At 54.8% G+C, this 18,243-nt stretch overlaps 2 protein-coding genes across 4 annotated transcripts in view; both read left to right on the top strand.

Moving 5' to 3' along the window:
* TAC3 (tachykinin precursor 3) overlaps window positions 1-2,328 on the top strand; it is an 18,722-nt gene extending 16,394 nt beyond the window's left edge. The window contains exon 7 of one of the 2 annotated variants that reach the window (XM_043506528.1): window positions 1,346-2,328. The gene's annotated coding sequence lies outside the window, so the exon portion shown is untranslated. The remainder of the gene's footprint in view (window positions 1-1,345) is intronic. The other variant, XM_038378890.2, reaches the window with a different exon arrangement.
* The window catches only part of ZBTB39 (zinc finger and BTB domain containing 39), a 21,835-nt gene extending 3,592 nt beyond the window's left edge, over window positions 1-18,243 (top strand). Inside the window, exons 1-2 of one of the 2 annotated variants that reach the window (XM_038378719.2) lie at window positions 7,165-7,265; window positions 10,940-18,243. In XM_038378719.2, the coding sequence (XP_038234647.1) occupies window positions 11,035-13,170 (2,136 nt within the window). In that variant the 5' untranslated portion in view covers window positions 7,165-7,265; window positions 10,940-11,034 and the 3' untranslated portion in view covers window positions 13,171-18,243. Of the gene's footprint in view, window positions 1-7,164; window positions 7,266-10,317 lie in introns of those variants that run through there. The other variant, XM_043506525.1, reaches the window with a different exon arrangement.

Below are 18,243 nucleotides of genomic sequence, written 5' to 3'. Positions count from 1 at the left end.
TAAGCTTTCGTGAGCTACAGCTCACGTCATCGGATGCATTTGGTGGAAAAAACAGAGGAGAGATTGATATACACACACAGAGAACATGAAACAATTTATCATACACACTGTAAGGAGAGTGATCACTTAAGATAAGCCATCACCAGCAGCGGGGGGGGGGGGGGAAAGGAGGAAAACCTTTCATGGTGACAAGCAAGGTAGGCTAATTCCAGCAGTTAACAAGAATATCAGAGGAACAGTGGGGGGTGGGGGTGGGGGGGGAGAAATACCATGGGGAAATAGCTCCTGAAAAGTGTGTGTGTGTGTCCTGGGAGGGAATGTTAAAGTGGCCCCTGATTTTCGGCACTCCCGTTTTTGGGTGCCCAACTTGAAGCTTGGTATTTGCCTTCATACTACAGAGGGGCTGACCACTCCACCCCACCCCACCCCCACATCCCATGGTTTTAACTCAGCCCTTTGGGACGTCAGGTCCCGCTAGTGCCTCCTACTTAAGGTGCTGTATTAGCCAGCCGTTGGGACATGGGGTCAAGACGTCCCGTCCCTGCACACCAGGCCGGGAGCTGCCTACTCTAGTCTAGTTTCACTACCGCGGGAGCGGTTACCGCCGAGAAATACGAGGTTTGCCAAACCACAGCCGCTTGAGCAAACCGTCCCAAAGGGTCACGCTTCGCCTCGCACATTAGCCTTTAAATACCCATACGGGGAGTTTAATTACAGATCGAAAATCCCATTGATGGTCCTGCGCCCGCTATCGCCCACTCATGCGCTGAGCAGAGCCCTGATCCTGTGCGTGTTAGCACACAGCAGCCTGAGTTACGGGACATAAATAGCTGTAATCCCCCTAACTGGGTGATTACATGGCACTTATTCTGCTATTACAAATTCATTAGCTGGTGATTTGCATCCCGGCGACGGCTGGGTAATGAGACCAAGAGCTGGCAGGTTTCTCTTCGTGCCGAGCCTAAACCTTAATGATAATTGCGGTGCAATTTTAGGAAATGGAGGAAAAGAGCAAATATGTGAAAGACGCTTTCCATGCATACAGATGAGTCTGGTACCACGGCTACACCCACTGTCTCCTGTCGCCGGGCCTTCCACTCCAGCCCTGGGCTGTGTCTTGGGGATTATTTGCACGTGTACAATTTGTGTGTGATTGCACGTTATTGAAAAGTGGTTCATATATACCAAGCTCAGGGAAAGGAGTGGGAGAGCTGGCTTCCAGGGGCAGGGAACGAGGCTAAAGCATCTAATCGATTTAACCAGGCTTTTCCAGCTCTCCCAAGACTGATCCACCCCAGGGTGGAAGGATCCAAGGTGCCGCGGGTTTCCTCCTTCTTTCCTGCAGGTGCCCACGCTGGGGACAAGCAAAGCGCCTGCAGCGCCTCGAGAAATGGAGACGAAGCCGCTCGCCAAAGCCCGCTGCGCTCTCAACCTAACGGGAACCATTCGCCTTGTCGTGGAGAACTCTCCCCCACTGCCCCATCTCGTCCCGCCTGCCCCATTCCAGCCTGCGCCTTGTCCTAACGCTAGTGCTCCCTGTTTGGAAACAGAGTAATGCCCCCGCCCCATGGTGCTTTCCCCGCCGTGTGCACCAACCGCAGACACCCTGGGCAGCCAGCAGAACCCCCTTTGTGGCGTAGGTTAAAACCACCCTTGACTAGTCAATACACCACGATTTTTACCTATGAGCTGTCCTGCCTCTCAGCTTCTTTGCCTGATGTTTCCTAGGATTGTGTTGTTTGCTGGGCTCCAGTCATGTGTCCAGGGCCCCACTGTGCTGCGCGCTGTGCATTATATATTAGGTACATTACACTCGTGCCTGGTAATTCGCCGTGCTGGGTGCGGGACGGACACAGAATGAAAAACCAATCCCTGCCCCATGCCGCCGAACACTCCTTTGCAGAGGGAAATGTTCTCCATGTGGGAGAAGGGGTATTAAGGCTTGTGCTTCAGGGCTGACGCCGATTTCTAACTATAAAAGACCAGGTTTGTACTATGCAAGGCATCAGTGCAGTTCAGGGGTCCTACGCCTTCCTCTCTAGCCTCTGGCGCTGGTCACTGCCAGAGACAGGATACTGGGCAAGATGCTGATCCAGCCCAGCAATTCCTATGCTCCTTGGCACAGAGAGGGCAGGTGATTTGCCCAAGATCCAGTGGGTAGCAGAGCTGGGAAGAGAATCCGGATGTCCAAACGCCCAATCCTGTGCTTGAACCTCAAGCCTGGCCTTTCTCCCTTCTCGCATGCCGTTAGTAACGAGGCATCTTCCCTAGCTTCTTGCAATGTTGCCCATCCATTTGGTATCCCAGCCTCAGCGGTAACAACCCAAAAATCCTGCCTGGTTACTATAGAGAGCTGGGTGGAACTTTTGCAATTAAACATTTTTTTCTTGTCAAAATCTGCTGTTGAAACCGTTTGGCAGAGACATCTCTATTTTGGCCGGAAGGTGGTGAGGGGCAGGGCGGACTTGCTGCTTACTTGCAGCGAGGGGCCAGCTTGAACATGTGACCTTGTCTATCTGAAAAGGGGCCTTTGGGGCCCATTCCATTTTCTGAAAGCATTTTGGGTTTGAAGCCAATGTAGAACAAACCAGATTCCGAAACCTCGAGAAAGTTGGTGTGAAACGGGATTGTCCATCTCCACCCAGTTCTAGTCCCACCCTTCCTCTGGCCAGATAGAAGGTATTTTCTTTCAGGAAGGATTGCCCATTAACTCTGGCCTCTGAGCAGGAGCATCCTTGTAAGACCTACAAGGTCTAGATGAGCTGAGTGTAGCTCCTAATGTGCTGGCTAAGACGCTGAGTGAGGATTCAGTGACATTTCTGGGAACCGTGCGCCTGCAATTCTCCTGCCCTTCCAGAAGTGACTCTAGAATCAGCATGAGCTCCTACCGCCGGAGTGTGCTCGTTTGCCTTGCATTGTACAGAGACAAGGTGGGGGAAGCAATTATCTTGTATGGGACCAACCTCGAGCTGCACAGAGTTCTTCTTCAGGGCTGGGAAAGGTCCTCAGAGTGGCATGGCTAAGTGCAAGGTGGGACAGATTGTTAAGCATAAGCAGCTAACACATATTGTGAGAAGTCATTCGAAGGGGCGGCAGGTTACAGACTGTTGTAAAGAGCCATCAGTCCGTCTCTGCTGAATCCAGGCTTTTTGGTGTCTAGCAAAGTTATGAATTGTAGCTCCCAGTCCAGCGCACTAGGCTGTAGTCTTGATCTCAACCCTGTCTGATGTTTATACTGTCCCCTTAGTCAACTAGTATTCACCTGTAACACTTCCTGGCTGTGTAAGCATTGTCCGTTTCAGGAAAGCCTTTAAGATGTATCTGCTGGAAGTTCACAAGCTGCCTTTTTTCTCCCCACTTTGCTAACTTGCTGACGGACCGGTACTCTGGCCCAGACCTTTCCATTTAACTCCCCCACTCTTTCAAACTGTGGTTTCCCTCGAATCAGCTAAGAGGTGATCCTGGAAAGTTCAGAGCCAGGGTGAATTTTATTAGCAGAGTGGCAAATAGAAATGGCCACAGGGCATCATTTAACCACTTCGTTGCTGCAGAAGAACAGCTGTAATTAGGGTCTGAACAATGCCTGGGAAAGCAGCACCTCTTTAGAGGGGCTCCTAGTGTGTCTCTGAGTCGTGGATTTGTGTCACTGATGCAATGCAGGGAGAGGGAATGGATTCCCACTTGGGCATCAGTAGAAGAATCGTCAGCTCAATTTCTACAGCAGAATCTTTCTCTGTTGCAGATCCCAGCTGGATTTGGGGAGAAGGGGGGGTTAGTAGCACCAGCAGTAAGAACAATCAAGCCATGTTCTCTTCCTCTATGTAAGAGCAGGGCCAAGGGAGCCAGTTGTGGCTCCGAGAGTCTCTGCCCTGGCTCCGGGTCAGACCATGTGGGAGCTGCTCTATTTTGTGCCAGCCAGTTGCATGTCCGCTGTGGGGACTCCCTGATGCCAAAGGGGTGCTTTCTGCTCCTTTTGCTCCCAAAGGGCAGGGAACAGAGTACAGAACTTGCTCTGTCATCTTTTACCTTGAGCACGGTAGTCCAGGAGCCAGAATAAATTCTAGAACACCAGAAGGATGGATTTTCGGCCTCTGTCCTACCAGGGGAATACCTGATCCACCTGTCACCATGGGATGCTCCCTGTGGCTGCATTGTGAAGCTCACAGGTGTGCAGTGCAGAAGCAGTTAACTATCAAAAGCCGAAACAATACAAAACTCAGATCCACAGTAAGAGTCGTTTAGCAGGAAACTGGCCTCAGGCCGAGCCTTCCATGGCCTGTGTAGAAATAAGAGACGGTGCATGGCATTTTAAAATCCAGGCTTCCTTCTGGAGTGGGAGGCAGGAGCAGTTAGCGCGGACAGACAGACTCGGATAAGCCCTCTGGTTGCTGTTAGCGGGCGCCATGGGCTGGTTTGATGCAGCCACGCTGCCCTCTTGTGAATTTGGTTCCTTGCGCAGCTCTGACACCAGAATGCTGTGGGAATCGGCCAGCGACCCGTCTGAAAGATGGGATTTGCCAAACACAAGGATATGGGCGCTGACGGCAGGGGAACGTAGGGATGGGACACAACACTGATTCCTGGATGCAACTAGTGCCCTGGGCAGAGCACCAAGAAGCAGGCCAGGGAGGCAACGAGCTTCTTCCACTGGTGGCCAGCTCAGGGCAAGTCCAGGGTCTTTTCTGGCTTACCCGCTTGGGTGGCTCAGTGCAGGTGTTTTCAGATGGACCCAGTCAGCAAAATGGGGCCAAAAGCTGGCTGGGGGACTGCAGAGGCGGTCAAAGTGCATGAACGACATGGCAGGGTGCTCGATCTCCCGGATTGCTTTCAATAGTCACTGGGAGATCGATGCCAATTCCGGGAGACTCCAGGCCAAACCTGGAGGGTTGGCAACCCTAGATAGAAGCCAGGGGCTCTGTTTCTGCTCCCCGATCCCCTCGGTTCTGGCGGTCATGGCTGGGATCCACACCAGGAGCTCTGCCCCCCACCCCAGCCTTAAGGCAAATTCCTCCCCCAGCTCTTGTTCCATCAATCCCAATGGAGTGGTCTGGGGCCCTCACTCACCTGCCAGCCCCAGAAGAGCCAGGCAAGGGGTTGCTCCTCCCCACAGGGGCAACCTGCTCTGTCCTTGCTTGCACGTTCTCCAGGGCCAAGTTGTCCTCCTCCCCCATGTCCCCCAGTCTCCATCCTGCTCCCAGTGTCCCCCAGCTTGCTTTGTGGTTGGGGAGCACAGGGGGTCACAGCAGCCTCTGCAGATCCTCCTCTCGAGTGACCCCACCCTGACTGCCCCCAGCTCCCCTGACCCCCCTTCACTCTCCGATATTTGACCCCCAGTCCTTCCTCACTGCCCCCGTGACAAAGTGGGAATGTTCTTCATGTTTTCTCTGAATACTGTGTGGGTGCCTCAGTTTCCCCTATGCAGTTCTTACGTATCTAGGTGGGGGGATAATGGGGTGTGATTGTGGCAGAGCCCTAGGGGGCCAGTGTGATGGTGTCTGCACAGAGAATGGCCGACACCCGTCTCCTGGGGACCGATGGCCTGGGCCCCTCCCCTGCAAGGTGCCAACTGAAGGGGTTGGAGAACAGAGATCAGGTGGCCTCCTGGCCCGGGAAAGAGACAAAGGCCAGAGGAGGGGCTGGAGAGTTTCAGTTTGGAGCTGGCTGGGGAAATGGGGGGAGGCCCAGATGGGGCTCTGGCCTCCCTGCCCCCCAAGACGGACCTGACTGAGGGGTCCTGTTCTCTGCCCCCACAAGCTCTGTGTTAGCCCGTGTTCCTGTCGTCTAATAAACCTTCTGCTTTACTGGCTGGCTCAGAGTCCCTCTGCCTGCGGAGTGGGGGGGCAGGACCCTCTGGCCCCCACAGGACCCCGCCTGGGCGGACTCGCTGTGGGAAGCGCAGGGAGGGGCAGAGGATGCTGAAGGCTCCGGGGTCAGACCCAGGAAGGTGGAAGCCGGGGGAGCTTCTTGCCCTGGGGACAGGAGGCTCCCCCAGAGTCCTGCCTGGCTGCGTAGGGAGCAGTTCCCGAGCATCGCCCCCCCCAGCTTCCCCTAACCCCGCACCGCACCCCACCCCATCACCTGACTTGAGACCCACTTCCCATCACCTGCCCCCCAACTTCCCTCAGCTCTCCCCACTCCCGCCCCCAGCTCCCCTGTTCCTGCTCCCTTCCCCCCACTCCTCCTGCCCTGCCCCTGCCCCCAGCTCCCCTCTTCCTGCCCCCTTCCCCCCACTCCTCCTGCCCCCACCTCCCCTGTTCCCATCCCCTTCCCTCCACTTCTCCTGCCCTGCCCCTGCCCCCAGCTCCCCTCTTCCTGCCCCCTTCCCCCCACTACTCCTGCCCCCTTCCCCCCACTCCTCCTGCCCCCACCACCCTGTTCCCACCCCCTTCCCCTCACTTCTCCTGCCCCCTTCCCCCCACTCCTCCTGCCCCCACCTCCCCTGTTCCCACCCCCTTCCCCCCACTCCTCCTGCCCCCACCTCCCCTGTTCCCACCCCTTCCCTCCACTTCTCCTGCCCTGCCCCTGCCCCCAGCTCCCCTCTTCCTGCCCCCTTCCCCCCACTACTCCTGCCCCCTTCCCCCCACTCCTCCTGCCCCCACCTCCCCTGTTCCCATCCCCTTCCCTCCACTTCTCCTGCCCTGCCCCTGCCCCCAGCTCCCCTCTTCCTGCCCCCTTCCCCCCACTACTCCTGCCCCCTTCCCCCCACTCCTCCTGCCCCCACCTCCCCTGTTCCCACCCCTTCCCCCCACTCCTCCTGCCCCCTTCCCCCCACTCCTCCTGCCCCCACCACCCTGTTCCCACCCCCTTCCCCCCACTCCTCCTGCCCCCACCTCCCATCTTTCTGCTCCTTCCCCTCACTCCTCCTGCCCCCACCTCCCATCTTTCTGCCCCTTCCCCCCACTCCTCCTGCCCCCACCACCCTGTTCCCACCCCCTTCCCCTCACTTCTCCTGCCCCCTTCCCCCCACTCCTCCTGCCCCCACCTCCCCTGTTCCCACCCCTTCCCCCCACTCCTCCTGCCCCCTTCCCCCCACTCCTCCTGCCCCCACCTCCCCCGTTCCCGCCCCGCCCCCAGCTCCCCGGTCCCCCGGCTGCAGTGCCCCCTCCGGGGCAGGGGCGGCGCTGGGCCGGGCGGGCTCGGCGGGGCGGATGGAGCCTCTTGCCGGGCCCGGCGCGGCCGCCTCCTCGGCGGGGCCGGGCGGGCGGAGCGGGGGGGTCGGAGCCTTTGTGTGGAGCCGAGCGGGGATGGTGCCCGGAGCCGGCCGGGTAAGGGGGGGCCCCGCCCCGCCCCGCCCCCCGCGGGACCCCGCCCCCCCCGCGGGGGCCCCCTGCCCCCCTCCGCCCCCCCCTTTGCCCCCTCGCCCCGCCCCCCATGGGGCCCCCTTCTGCCGCCCCGCCCCCCGTGGCGTGGAAGCCCCCCATGGGACCCCCCCGCGGGATCGCTCGGGACCCCCCCTCCGCCGCCCCCCATGGGACCACCCTCTGCCCCTCCCCCCAGCAGGGGACCCCTCCGCCATGAGACTCCCCCTGGATGGGCCCCCCCGCGAGACCCCCCCTTCTGCCCTCCTGTGGCATAGGGCATCCCTGCCCCCCGTATCGGGGATCCTCCCTGGCATAGGGAAGCCCCCCTCTTCCCGCACAGGGCACCTGTATTGCCTCCATCCCCCTTCTCTCTCCCCCTTCCCTGGGTACAAGGATCCCTATCTCGCCTTTCTTCCCCGCTTCTGTATCGGGGACCCCCCTCCCCCCAGTAAGGGACTCGACTTTTCCCTTCCCGTCTGGTGTAGGGGATTGTTATTTAGGAGACCCCCCAACCCTCTCTCTGTACAAGGGACGACTCTGCCTCTTGCATGGGGATCTCTCTGCACCCACCTCGCGTGTGGGGCTCTCCCTCCCTTTTTGGGGGATCCCAGCTGCCCGGATAGGGGCTGCCTCGTTTGCCGTCTCTGCCCCCTCCTAAGTTCTCCCCACAGCCACCTACTGCTTTCCCTCTCCTTCGCTCCCCAAGCAGCTTTCCCTTTGCCCCCCCCACCTATGGACACGCTGGCCCCCAAAGCCCCCTTACCCTCCCAAAGAGCCTCCTCTCACTGTGTCTGCCTCCTGCTGGATTGCCCTATTCCACTGCCATGTCCCTTTCCGCCCTTTCATCCACCCCCCCAAATCCTGTGATGGAGAAGAGCCCCTATTCCCACCCCCCCCCCCAACACACATACTTCAAGTGCGGGAGCCCGGGTGGCTCATCCCATCTTCCCGCTTTCCCTACTCCCACTCTTCCCATCCCTCAGGATGGAAGGCAGCCCCCCTTCATCTTTTCCCCCTCCTCCCATCCGTTCCCCCCTTTATCCTGAGGACTCCATCCCTTCTTTTGGCCTTTGGGGTGTTCATCCTCTGGCAGAGGGAAGAAAAGCACGTAATAAACAGGCAAACCTGAGGTTGTACATGTGCAAAGCAGGAGAAGCAGCTGCTATAGGCAACATTAACGGGGCCTGGGGTGACCTACTCCCTTAGGTTCAGGGGTAGCATTGCATGCTCTGCGCTCCAAACAGAGCAGCCCCCGTTATCTCCCATTTCCCTGGTGAATTATTGATCAGGGTGGCTTTTCTTTTTCTTTTCCACGATTCCCTAGTTGAGAAAATCCCCCCCGGTGCTAAGAGTCTGCAAACTGGGACACCGTCTTTCATGGCTTCTAAACTGGAGCAACCTTGGGCTTCCTGTGTCACCTCCCCGCTTGGTATCTGGATCTTCCCCTTGTCTCCTTTCGTGTCCTGGAAAAATTGAGAACAGGCTTCCAGGGCTGAGGTTCAAAGCACGCTACTGCCCTGGGGATGTTTCGATACTGAGTAGTCTGTCCAATTTGAAAACTGTCCCAACAGCTCATAAACAAAAAAGGGGTGCAGGCCAAGTTGGAGCGGCCTGGTTGGGTCTTGCAGAGATTGGTATCACAAGTCCAGTCTTCTGTAATAATGGTCCGGAAAGACAGCGGATGCAGATGCCGGTGAGAGCAGAGAAATAATTCAAAGAAATGTAGAGAGTTTAGACCTAGGGGCAAGACCTGAAATGAGAGCCAACCTGGCAAACGAAAGTCAGTACACGTGTTGGGGCGGGGGGCGGATCTGGAGATATTCAGTGGGCAGAAGGAATCTACGGAGCCGTAATGACTAGAAGAGACCTAGAAGCGATAATGCCCAGCCTGTGAGGTAGGAGTCTGCGATCCAGGCTGCGTATTTATAAAGATAACTAACGAGGCTACTACAGAACCGGTAGGGAAGTCAAGCTGGGAGACAGAGACCCCCATATAGAAACAGGAGCTCAGATAGTGACTGACAAAGTAAATTACTTTTTGTAGCAAGGTTTTTTTATTTGGCCTTTTTGCACCTTTGACCGAAGCCCCTATTTTAGCCTCTCTGGTCATTGGGAAAGGGTTTGAGGCGCTGTACCTGTAGATGGGAGCGTGAACCATTCTCTAGGCCAATCAAAGGGACTCCGCCGGAGGGAATACCTGGGGGTTGCTTGTTGTGGGACTCCCCCATTTGCTTTTTGTGGCAGGGAGCTGACAGTGTTTAATAATAGCTATAGCGTAGCTCAGACACAGGAGGCAAAGCAGAGAACCTGCTCTAAGTTTTTCACACGCTTCTTAAAGTTGCAGACTTTTATTTTTTATTCCTTGTGTTGCTGCAAGATCTTAAACTAGGTTCATTCATGAACCTCAGGTGCGATACCAGGCTCGCTGCACCTCTAGTCTCTTCTGTAGTGGCAGTTCTTGTATTTTTAACAAAAAGAAAAGCAGTACGTGTGGCACCTTAGAGACTAACAAATTTATTAGAGCATAAGCTTTCGTGAGCTACAGCTCACTTTATGCTCTAATAAATTTGTTAGTCTCTAAGGTGCCACACGTACTCCTTTTCTTTTTGCGGATACAGACTAACACGGTTGCTACTCTGAAACCTGTATTTTTAACGTCTGCCAATTCTGATGGTGAAGTGTGAATTGCCCGGGGATATTTTGGATCTCAGCGAGATAAGAATAGTAGTAATTCCTTAGGCGTTGTCTACATGCAGAAGTTGCACTGGTTTAACTGAGATCAGAGCCAGTTTGTGTGTAGTCAAGGCATTAGAAAAAATATCTAGTATATGCTTCTCACAAGAGGGGGGAAAAGAAATCCTTAACCCTTCACTGCTTCGGTATCTTTATACCTTCTAAATTGTACAGAGCAAAATGTAGGTGCTAGTCATGTCACTTAATGCAGAACTGGAAGACACTCAAGCCATGTCTACACTGCAAGTGCTACAGCAGCCAAGCTATGGCACTAGCACCGTAGTGTAGATGCTTCCTACCGCCACAGAAGGGGGGTTTCCATTGCTGTTGGTCTTCCACCTCTCCAAGAGGCAGAATCCTGGATGGCTCTCAGAGGCATGAGTTTTTCACGCCTGAGCACCTAACTTACGTCAACCTAGCTTTGAAGAGTGGACCAGATATTAGTGATGAGGTCAGAATAAGAACCTACACAGAATGGAATCATAGAAATGTAGGGCTGGAAAGAACCTCGAGAAGATGCCCCCTCATTCCGAGACAGGATTAAGGATACCAAGCCCATCCCTGGCACATGTTTGTCTAACCTGGTCTTAAAAACCTAAAGGATTTATAGGTGCGTGTAGAATTCAGCAGGTCTCGAGTCCCGACAGCATAATCATTATGCCAAATTACACATTCCCATTTAGGAGAGTAGCAAGGATGTAGCCACTTCTCTCTGTCCTTTCATTTGTGACATGCCCCCTCACCTCTGTGTATCTTTTGAATGGGTAATTGGAGAGAGAATCTCCACCAATGCAGCCGCCTTGTTCCCTGGCTGCTACTTACGCAAGCATGAAACATGCCGGGACATTTCACCCCAAACCAGCGATGACTCTGAAGTGTAAACTCTTGCGTTTTCCTCTTTTTAGAGCCCCTCGCCCTGCCAGCCGCTGGATGCTAAGCGCCTGGCGAACGAATGAATAAGAAGCTGACCAGGAGAAGGGACTCTTGAGCAACTGCTAAGATGGGCATGAGGATCAAGCTACACAGCACGGATCACCCCAACAACCTGCTGAAGGAACTCAACAAGTGCAGGCTGTCGGAAACCATGTGTGACGTCACCATTGTGGTGGGGAGCCGCTCCTTTGCTGCACACAAAGCGGTGCTGGCCTGCGCGGCCGGCTACTTCCAGAACCTCTTCCTTAACACGGGGCTGGATGCCGCCAGGACCTACGTGGTGGACTTCATCACGCCGGCTAACTTTGAGAAGATCCTGAGCTTTGTCTACACCTCTGAGCTCTTTACGGACCTCATCAACGTGGGCGTCATATACGAGGTGGCAGAGAGGCTGGGCATGGAGGATCTGCTCAAGGCCTGTCATTCCACCTTCCCCGACTTGGAGAGCTCAGCTATTACCAAGCAGCCCTCTGGGTCGGGAGAAGGCCGTTCGGGCCCTTTGGGCAGCACGGTGACAGAACCAAACCCTTCCCTGGGCGAACTCCGGAGCAGTGGGGAGCACTTTGGCCCTGAGCGGAATTGCATCTTGCACGGGGAATTGGCAGGTGGCTACAAAGAGGATGACAGGAATCCCATTAGTGAAGCCGGCCATAACCTGCCTTTGATGCATCAACCGCTTCCAAAGACAGAAGAGCAGGAACTAACGGAGCAGTTTGCTTCTCCCACCAACATGGTGTCTCAACCCAGCCTGGGCAATGTAAACATGGCCATTCAAACCACTGCAAGTACCTGCCAGCCCTATAAGATCCAGAGCAACGGGGACTTCAGCAAGACCAGCTTTTTCGCTGCTGATACCTCGCTGGACATCTCCACCGGGAGCAACTCCTGCCCCAGCAACAGTGACCATTCCAAAGATCAGGGCTTCGGGCAGATGGATGAGCTGCAGCTGGAGGACCTAGGGGCGGACGAGCTGCACTTTGAAGATGCTGGTGAAGAGCTGGGCCCTGTGGAGGAGGTCATCGAGCTGAGCGATGACAGCGAGGAGGAGCTGGCCTTTGAGAACGACAGCCGGGAGAGCAAGGCCATGCCCTGCCAGGTGTGCAAAAAGGTCCTGGAACCCAACATCCAGTTGATCCGCCAGCATGCGAGGGACCACGTGGACCTGCTCACCGGCAACTGCAAGGTGTGCGAGACCCACTTCCAGGACCGTAATTCCCGGGTCACCCATGTCCTGTCCCACATCGGGATCTTCCTCTTCTCCTGCGACATGTGCGAGACCAAGTTCTTCACCCAATGGCAGCTCACCCTCCACCGGAGAGAGGGGGTGTTTGACAACAACGTTATTGTCCACCCCAGCGACCCTCTGCCCAGCAAGATCAACCTGTTTGGTGGAGGGCCCGGCTCGGAGCTGGTATGCACCGCCTGCGGGAAGCCACTGGCCAAAGATTTCCACACTGTCCGGGGCCACATCCTGGACCACGTGAACTTGAAAGGCCAAACATGTGGCGTGTGCGACCAGCGGCAGCTCAACCTCTGCAGCCTGATGTGGCACACCCTGTCCCACCTGGGCATCTCCGTCTTCTCCTGCTCCATCTGTGCTAACAGCTTCGTGGACCGGCATCTGCTGGAGAAGCACATGGCTGTCCATCAGAGCATGGAAGAGACTCTCTTCCGATGCCATTTCTGCAGCCAGAGCTTCAAGCTGGAAGCGGCTTACCGCTACCACATCAGCCAGCACAAGTGTGGCGGCAGCCTGGACGTTGTCCGGCCCAGCTTTGGAGACCGGCTCCAGCAGCAAGCCCTCCAGAAGAGGAAGGTGCCAGAGGAATTTCTGAGTGAGGACCTGGCTCTGCAGAACCAGCCAGGAAACAGTAAGTACAGTTGCAAAGTCTGCGGGAAGAGGTTTGCCCACACAAGCGAGTTCAACTACCACCGGAGGATTCACACGGGAGAAAAGCCTTACCAGTGCAAAGTGTGTCACAAATTCTTCCGCGGCCGCTCCACCATCAAGTGCCACCTGAAGACGCACTCGGGGGCCCTCATGTACCGATGCACTGTGTGTGGACACTACAGCTCCACCTTAAACCTCATGAGCAAGCACATCGGCGTCCACAAAGGCAGCCTGCCGCCCGATTTCACCATTGAACAGACATTCATGTACATAATCCATTCCAAAGACGCAGAGAAAAACACAGACAGCTGATTGGGCGGTGCTGGTGGGGTGGGGGAGCAAACGCTAACTACAAAGTGGTGACTTCCCCCCCTCCCCAGTTTTAACGGTTGGACGTTGTGGATGAAATTCTCCTTTTTTTTTGGCCTTGCCTCGGGATTTTTCTGTCGGCATCCTTCCAGTTAACAGCACATGAGCTAAACCAAGAAGCCCGTTCTCTTTACTTACCTCCAGTCCCATTAGAGGCCGCTGAGTTCCGTGGGTTGGCGTTTCTTCCTGGACTTTGGATCTAATAAATAGACAACTATCTCCGTTGAGCAGGTTAACCCTAGTCTGGCCTCCCGCGGCTTTGAGATCACACCTAGATTTATGCTGCTATTATCCTGACAGCCAGCCTCAGTACAGCCAGGACGGGAAGGTGTTGGACACGAAAACACTAATTGGTTTTCTTCTAGGCTTTGCTGCTACTGGGAGGAACAAAGCAGAGTATGGCCTTGCGGCCAGGGGAGCGCTCCAGGAGTTCGACTTGATGCTTGAAAAGGGGGATTAGTGCAACTTCTAGCCGCCCATCTGAGCCAGGGCCACAGTTGCTGATTGTTTTCTCCCCCCCGCCCCCCCGTACCTCTTCTGAAGTTTAAAAGTCACATTTGAGAGGCAGGGAAATGTAGGAGTAACAGAGCAGCCCTAGCTCGGGGCAGAGCTTCTTGGAGAAAAGAGGAGAGGTCTCTCTCCATAAACTAGGCTAGATTGTCAGGAGGGAACACGTTACCCTCTCTGAAGAGTCACTGAGCCAGGGGAAGCACATAGCAAATGCTGGCAGAAGGTCTGGTTTCCCCCTTGTTCTCCCCCTTTTCCCCACTCCCATACCGAAGAGAAATGTTTTTAGCAGAGATCGTCCCCTCCAAGTCCCTGTGATTCTGCGGCCTGCAGTAGCACGTTAATGCTGCTGGGGCACGGATCTATAGCTCACCCCGCCCTCCCTAAGTCGGTAGTACAGAAGTCTGGGGGTTGGAGTGTGGAGTGCATCACGCATCCCTGTGCCCGTGCAAAGGATGAGGGTGAAAAGAAACCATTGCCTTAACTCCTGGGAAGGTGTCTTTGAAGGAAGAGCGTTCTCCCCGCTACAGGGTTAGCCCCCCACCTCGCGGTAATGGAACGGCCACCGCGTCTGTGACGTGGTTTCTATCGAAGGACATCGTCGGGGCTGATGTATGTTTACCCCGTCTGCTTTCACCAGGTAACGCTGTAGCTTTTCACACACGCCCGCTGGTGGAGGTCGGGATGGTTTTTCCAGCGTGACTGCCCTGGGGTGGGGAGTGGAAAGGTGTGAATATGACACATGTAGCAGCATGAGTTAGAGCTGTCCCTAGGTGACTTGTACTACCTCATAACCTCAGGGCTTGAAGCTCAGGACTTGAAGCCACGGGAACCTGTGGACAGGCTCCCGCATTTCTATACACTCTGAACACTCTGCCAGCCTCTCCCCCAGCCCCCCAGGGAGCTTCTCTCTGCCACGTTGCCGCTGGGAGAGACTGACTCACCCTAGCTGCGCTCGAGGTAGCGGGCTAAAAAGATATTGCGACACTGGCCACAGCTCAGGCGAGCCCCAGATCTGAGCTCGGGTGACTCGCTGGAACTGCCGCTGGTGCTGCAACATCCAAGCTACTATTTTTAGCGCACCTGCTTGAGCAAAACTAGCAGGAGTCTGTCTGCCCGGGTGGGGAGGCTCGGTACCGCTGCAGCGTAGACACCCTCAGAGGAGCAGCATTGGTCTGCCTGGGGGCTAGGCGTCCCTTGGTTCGAACCCCACTGCTAACACTAACTTCACTGTGGCCTTGGGCAAGTCGCTTCACCTCTCTGCCTCAGTTTCCCCATCTGTAAAATGGGGGCGTTAATACTTGTGGTACCTACCTACCTCCCTGGAGCGTGGTGATGATTAACCAGTTCATGTCTAAAACGTGTTGAAGATAAAGAGCACTTATGAGTATTATTATGTAGCATCCTAGGGAAATGACCCCTCACGTTCCTTTAAAAAAAAAAAAAAACCCTCTACCCCCACCCACGGGTGCAGTAACAGCCCTGCAGCATCGTCCTTCTCCGTACTCTGCTCTCTGTTTCTGGGCCCTGTGAAACAAACACTTGTGATAAAGGGTAAGATGAAGACTGGAAGAGGAGTGAGCAATAAGCAGAGACTGCTTGCTTAGCCTAGCGTGCCAGGAGTAGGTTTGCGGGAGGGGCACGATGTCTGAGGGTGCACAAAGAAGGCAGGAGCTTGCGGTCTGAGGGGGCGAGGGTGTTAAGAGTTAATTGTGCTGGGAACCCTGGGGAACGGAGCGAGTCTCTTGCTCATCTCCTGTTGATTAGAGTCAGGAGTGGTACCGATTCCACCAGTCGGACTTCATGCTCTAGGGTTGGGATGGGATTTGTGGAAGGGCAGCATCCCCGACCGCATTTGGAAGCTCCTGCTTTTTAGCATGGTCATCAGAATCCCTTCCCGTCTGCAGCTGATGGTGGTTGTTTCAGTGTAAAGGTTTAATGCCCCATCGGCACCTCCTCAAGCTGCGATAAGGGCATGTGAGTGCAGGCAATGGAGGCAGAGCCCTGAAGGCATCTGGCTGCGTTCGTCCAGGCAGTGCCAGAGCTCGCACGAGGAACCAACCACAGCTCCTGAGCAGAAACCTCCCCTGCTCCTGAGCAGAAGGAACCCTGCTGACCTCTGTACTGACGTGCGCTTTCAAACACTGGTGCCCCAGTCAAACCACATGGCACTAAGAAAAACCCTATGTTGGCGAGACCATCGTCTGAGATCTGCCCTCCACAGTCTGTGTAATGTTAACCAGTTTAAGGAGTGCCATATGCAGACATCCCTGGGTGGCTCCAAGCTTGGACCCAGCCCCTGGATATGGCCCTCCGTGGAAGGTGTTTAAAAGAGGAAGTGGATGTTGAAATGACAGAATTCTAGTTCTTGATTAAATCTGACTCGAACTTTGCTAGCCCTGGCTGACTTCTGACTTCATGTCGAACTGAACAAGCTAACCCATGATTGTCATAGAGGGGATGTCCTACACCTTTCCTTGCCCCACCTGGTGCTGACTAAATGGACGGCAGGTCTGAGCCAGTCGGGGGGTTCCTATGAAGGGTTTTCAAAGAGGCAAAAAGTTCTTGGGTGCAGGTAGCCATCCGGAGGTCATTCTGCCAAGTCCTAGAAGCCGTGTGGAATGCTGCGGGGCCCTGCCTCATGGTTACAGGTCTGCACACCCGAATCGAAGCAGTGAAGCAAAAGCCTTTGCGGCAAAAAAACAAACAAATGCTTGGACGCTGAAACACTAACAGCAAGCGACACCCTGCCCCAGGTCAGGGGAAGGGAAGGCTAACGCCTGCCCCCTTTTTCGTGACTCTGGTCTGTGCCTACGTCTACAGTATGAGCTAGGGGTGTGAGTCCCCTTTTGTGTCCACAAACTCGTTGAGGTACAGTGAAGCCAGGGTGGCCCAGGGACCATCTGAAACCGCTGGGTATTTACTTGGCACGGCTAAGGCAGGCCCTGCTGCCGCTCCCCGGGCTTCGACTGCTCCGCAGCTCAGCGTAGCTCTCGTCAGTGGGTCGAGGAAGGGGGAGCTGTCGGCTCAGCCAGGGAGCGGCCAGAGCTCAGATCCCTGCCCACTTCTGCCTTTGGCTTTTCCCTGGGTTATAATGACCCGTTTAGTTCTCCCTCAAAACACTCAAGAGATTGGCAGCCATTTGACTGTGTGCTTGCTTGTGGGCAAGTGAAAAAAATTCCAATTTGCAAAACTCTGTCACGAGTTCAATCCCTTAGTTTCTCTGAATTGGGATGAGGCCAAAACCTGGGCTCTCCCTCCCAGCCTGGGGATCCAATGCCAGGATCCAGCCCTCACCCTCCGGAGCGCCCTCCCTCAATATGTCAGACCCAAACTCCACGGGAATCAAGTAGAGTCTTTCTGCTGGCTTCGATGGGCTTTAGATCAAGGCCGTAACCCCAGACGCGATGACTAATCTGCAATGGGTCCCGGTGTCTTCCCTTGCTTGGGCCACCTTCTTTACCATTCAGTTTTCTGCCTCCCCTTTGTCATGGGGCTACCACTGGGTCCTGCCAGCCAGGCTAAGAGATCAAGTAGTCTTCACGAGCAATGTCCATGCTGCTTTATGGGGGGCAGGATTAGGTGGAGTCCAGAGACAGAAGGAGTCTCTCTCATGCTTTCACTCTGAAACCAGAGCAGGCTGCTCTGCTCCCTGAGGCTAGAGTCCAAAATCTGTCTCCCATGCCAGGCATGTCCTGCTGATGCCCCCGGCTCACAGAGTTGTTTTTTTGGTTTACTGCCTAACAATTATTCATGCCCTGGCCCCGCTTCAGAAGCCAAACACTACTTCTAGTGGGAAAAGGTAACAGTATTGTCTGGTAGACCATACAGGGGGCTGGGAGAGAGACCCCCTGGGTTCTGTTCCCAGCTTTTCTACTGGCTCAGTGTATGTTCTTGCATCAATTACCCCCCAGTCTGTAAACATGAGGGACACTAAGAAATACCTACCTCACATGCGGGAGGGTGTGAGGTTTAATTCTTGTTTGTAAAGAGCTTTGGGATCCTTGGGGATGAAACGGGGGCTTCTAACAGGACAACATATTATCAACGATCCAAGCGACATTGTAGGGTTCTGTTTAATCCCAGGTGCCTGCCACACTAATGGGGCTTGAAGCAAGTTGCCCCGTCTCTAACCAAAAGGCAGCAGTGTCCCAATGGAGAACGTAACCTTATGAGACTGGTCTCTTTATTTCTGAAACACAAACGGGGTTTTCTTTCATTCTTTCCCTCTCTCGAAGGATCCAGATCTCAAAAAAAAAAAAAATGAAGCAGAAAAGAGAGTTGTAATTACTGTCTAACCTTTCCATTAAGTTAATAGTAGGTACTGACCTGATATTTAAGTGGTTACTATCTATTTGCTGTAAAGTTTTGTATATTTTGTAAACTCCCCCCGCCCCCAAAATAGTAGATGTCTAAAATCGTTGTACATCGGATTCTTTTATACTCCATCATCCAGCACAAAGTGTGGTTTTTATTTAGAATAATAAAATGGAAAACAGCCACCCTTTG

Source organism: Dermochelys coriacea, chromosome 20, assembly GCF_009764565.3.
Source record: "Dermochelys coriacea isolate rDerCor1 chromosome 20, rDerCor1.pri.v4, whole genome shotgun sequence".
In the NCBI taxonomy this organism is placed as follows: domain Eukaryota; kingdom Metazoa; phylum Chordata; order Testudines; family Dermochelyidae; genus Dermochelys; species Dermochelys coriacea.
Note: the sequence above shows the minus strand (reverse complement) of the source record. Positions and strands in the feature narration are given on the sequence as shown.